The sequence below is a fragment of the Ciona intestinalis genome, unplaced genomic scaffold, assembly GCF_000224145.3.
Source record: "Ciona intestinalis unplaced genomic scaffold, KH HT000865.1, whole genome shotgun sequence".
Classification (NCBI taxonomy): domain Eukaryota; kingdom Metazoa; phylum Chordata; class Ascidiacea; order Phlebobranchia; family Cionidae; genus Ciona; species Ciona intestinalis.
This window is the reverse complement of record NW_004191186.1, coordinates 1-3,684: the sequence shown is the minus strand read 5'-3', so window position 1 is coordinate 3,684 and position 3,684 is coordinate 1. Positions and strand designations below refer to the sequence as shown.

At 34.0% G+C, this 3,684-nt stretch overlaps 1 protein-coding gene across 1 annotated transcript; it reads right to left on the bottom strand.

The window, feature by feature from the left end:
* Positions 1–453: 453 nt before the first annotated feature.
* On the bottom strand, positions 454–3,575 carry LOC101243063 (atlastin-2-like; the record flags this gene model as incomplete). Its single annotated transcript, XM_026839761.1, has 6 exons — positions 454–651; positions 1,197–1,381; positions 1,956–2,184; positions 2,236–2,310; positions 3,216–3,377; positions 3,444–3,575. Coding segments are annotated over 6 exons (981 nt in total), but the record flags the coding sequence as incomplete, so codon positions are not given.
* Positions 3,576–3,684: the final 109 nt, after the last annotated feature.

The window sequence follows — 3,684 nt, the reverse complement described above, 5'->3', positions numbered from 1 at the left end:
CGCCGTGGCATAATGGTTAGCATGCCTGCCTGCCTCTAACGTAATGGGTTGAAGTTTTGTTGCTGCTATCATTGTAGGCGTATTCTTGGGTAAGACACTTAACGGCAATTGCTTCAACCCAGTGGTCACTAATGGTTTGTCCAAATTACTAACCATAAATGAAAAAATTACCTTAAAAAAATAATTACCCACAAAGTAACATCCATGGTAACTTGTAAGCTGGCACGAGGTGTATGAACACCCATGCGAGGATAAAGCAAGTTACATTCATTCATTCATTCATGTGTAGCATTTTGTTGTATATTCTATAAATTTATTTATTTTCATACCTTTATCATTTCCTTTAGATACACGTCCGAAGCAACATTTGTTTGATCAATTATAAAGTTTATTTCCCTTTCCTATTAACAACACTATTTTACATTTATTCCAACTAAAGAATTATAATATTACCCTTTGTGCATTATTCTTATGTTTCAATGCTTGATAAGTAAATATCTCCAAATATTGTTCTACTTGTGTTCGATACCTTGACCTTTGGCCTTCATCAAGCATGTCATGTTTCAGTTTATCATATTTCTTCAATGCATCTTTCAAACAATCTTTATGAAGTTGTTCTAACATCTTTGACTCGATGTATTTCCCCCCCATCTAGTATAAATGTTCATTTATCAGGAAATAAAAATAAGCTGATATTTGGTTACCTGTGATGTCATACTTTTTTCATATTTTTCTTCAATTTTTAGCTTTTTTCTATGAAATTCTGCAATTTCACTGTCCTGCAAAGCACAAAAGTTACCACAAAATGAAATCTTTAACAATAATTGATCATGCTAAATTAATTTTGAGCTGGTTGCGATTGCCAGCGTCGCATTACATGTTAATTGCAATTTACATTCCTACGTTTTCTTTTGTTTCGTCTAGCGTTACTTAGGTCTATTCAGTTTATATAAGTTTTGGCTGTGTAGCTGTTTTAATATTAATCTAATCGTTTTCCTGTGTATTTGAGTAAGCCCTGAATAAGTGCTGACAATAAACTGCCGTTCTAACCGACACTTCAGGGTTGGATGTGACTGTTTATCAGTAACAATATGTTTTGTATCAGTTTTTGATAGTATACTGATCATAAATAAACAAGGCCATAAAAAAATCCAAGCTGGAATTGTTTGATATGTGATAGTACTATCTTTACTAACCTTTAATGGTGTGTTCACTTTTGGTGCATCACCACTTTCAACTCTTTTTTTAAATTGCTTTGCAACCTTCATAAGATCTTTACCAGTGCAAGCTTTACCATTAAGTTTCTTTACAACCAAGCTATCTTTAGAAAACAAACACTTGGCCAAATCATCCACTCCTTCAAGGAAGTCTTTATCTATGTCTGAATCATTGTGAATGAAAAGCATAGTTATTGCCACACCATTATGAATGTTTGGTTGAGATAAACTTACAACTTCTATTGCTAGTAGCTATTTAACTAATGTACTAAACAAAAGACACTCTTACAATTCTATTTTAGAAATGTATCAACTGTACAAAATCATACCAAAAACGGTTACACTACTTTTTAAAATATACTCATTGTGAATTTAATAGATAGTAGAAAATCAAATTACTAGTATGATAGATTCGGCGCCAAGGCAAAGTGGTTAGCGCGCCTGCCTCTAACCCAGAGGTAGGCTAATGGGTTAAATGCTCTTCGCTGCTACCATTGCAGGCGTATGTGTCCTTGGGCAAGACACTCAAGGGCGATTGTTCCAACCCAGTGGTCACTAATAGGTTGTCTAAATTATCAGCCAAAAAAAAGAAAAAATCCTTAAAAAGTAATCACCCACAAAGTATGAAACAGAACACCTGTGTTATAACGAATGTGTTTTCTGGCAACGCGAGGATAAAGCAAGTTACATTCTTTTATTTATTCATTAGATAAATCGTAAAATTAAGCTGCGAACTACCTAAAACTTTAATTTTGTCCAATTTACTATCCTTTAGTTTTGCAACTTTCTTTCCAGGGTGTTCCAACAAATGACATCTAACATCAGCAAAACTCTCTCTGATCTTTTTCCTCACATCTTTGTTTTCAGCTTGATCTGTATTCATGACTTCTTCCAAATATTCCAACCCACCTTTGCTGCCATAATCATAATCTGGCATCTGCCAGTTTCTTATCAGAAACAGTAGACACTAAAAAAACAACTGTAACTAAAACATAAACTTTTAAGAAGAAAACTTTACCTGAAATTGAGATGTACGATCATTTTCTTCTCCCTGTTCAGTTTCTATGATTGCCCGTGCATGATTTAAAAAAATCTTTGAAAAATATGCAATTCAATAAGTGAAAAAATTATATTCCTTGTAGGCTAATTTTTGATTTATGATAGGCCGATGACCGATATGATAACTTGGGCCGGGGCGTATACAAGGGGAGATCACGGGGTCCGGACCTACCCCCTTCAAATATTTTTTTTGTAAAATAAGAATCCCTCTATTTGAAAAATAGTAAAGCAGTCATATTATTGTAGTTTAAAACCAATCTTACGTTATATTTTATTAAATTAATTGAGGGTCTTTTATCTAAAGTTCCACTATTTTTTGTGTGAATATTTATACCCGCGGTTAGTATAAGGTGTTTAATCACGTGTAAAAAAACTAGAGGTATAGAAAGTTGGGTAGTATCACAAAAAGAACAAGAAACGTAATACTAACGTAACGTGTTTTTTACATCCACGATGTAGCTAATAACGGATACGTCAATGGACATTATAATGACGCAATTAACCACATATAAATTGTTGTTACGTCGCAAAATAAGCTTCGCCGTCGTAACCCAAAAACATGACAACGTGCGTGGTAATTTAAAAATTTAAATAAGTTTGTAAAATGGGGGGTTTTACAGTAGAAAGGTGAGGGTTTAAGCAACAATTTTTGCGCCTTCGTCGCAAATTAGATAGCCTCCCTTTGAACACATCTATTTGCGCCAGCGTGTGCGTTATTATTTATGCTAGTCAGGGGAGGTTTTTATCGAGCACGATACGTTTTACACGCGTCCATTTTCTAAGCAAAAACTTGCGGACCTGCCCCTTTTTTATCCACCTTAATCACAAGCGACTATATTTTTAATGGACAACTCATAATTGCTTTTTATACTCGTAATTTTCTTTGTTTATTAAACTATATTTAAACTAGTTTATGTTAATCATGACCAATGAAGTCACCTGCAAAAGTTGCAAATCACTCTCATCGATCAATCCTCCTTTCAAGTTATAAATTTGCACAGAACTTAGTGAAGTACTGAGTGCAGCAATAAATGAACATTCTGCTGCAGTCATTCCCTTGTCAAAAGATCCTTGTGTGTCCATTAAAAACACAGCTACTTTCTGAAAGGCAGATGAATATTGATGTTAAATATTACTTAATAAAAGTATGATGTATAAAGCTTTCACTTGTCCATGGTCATTCTCCAGCATAAATGGCTTGTCAGTGATGTGAATTCCAGAAGTATGGGCTTTCGTTCCCCCTTTCCAGTGAAATACATTCACCAGTTTGCTATGTTCCTGTTTAAACCAATCGGACGACTGCAAAATTGTACAAATTTTACAAAAAAATCAAATGCTCTTTTATCTTTTATACATCTTTCTACGTGCTGGAAAATTGGGAAATCAAAAATATATGCCTTTCAAATGA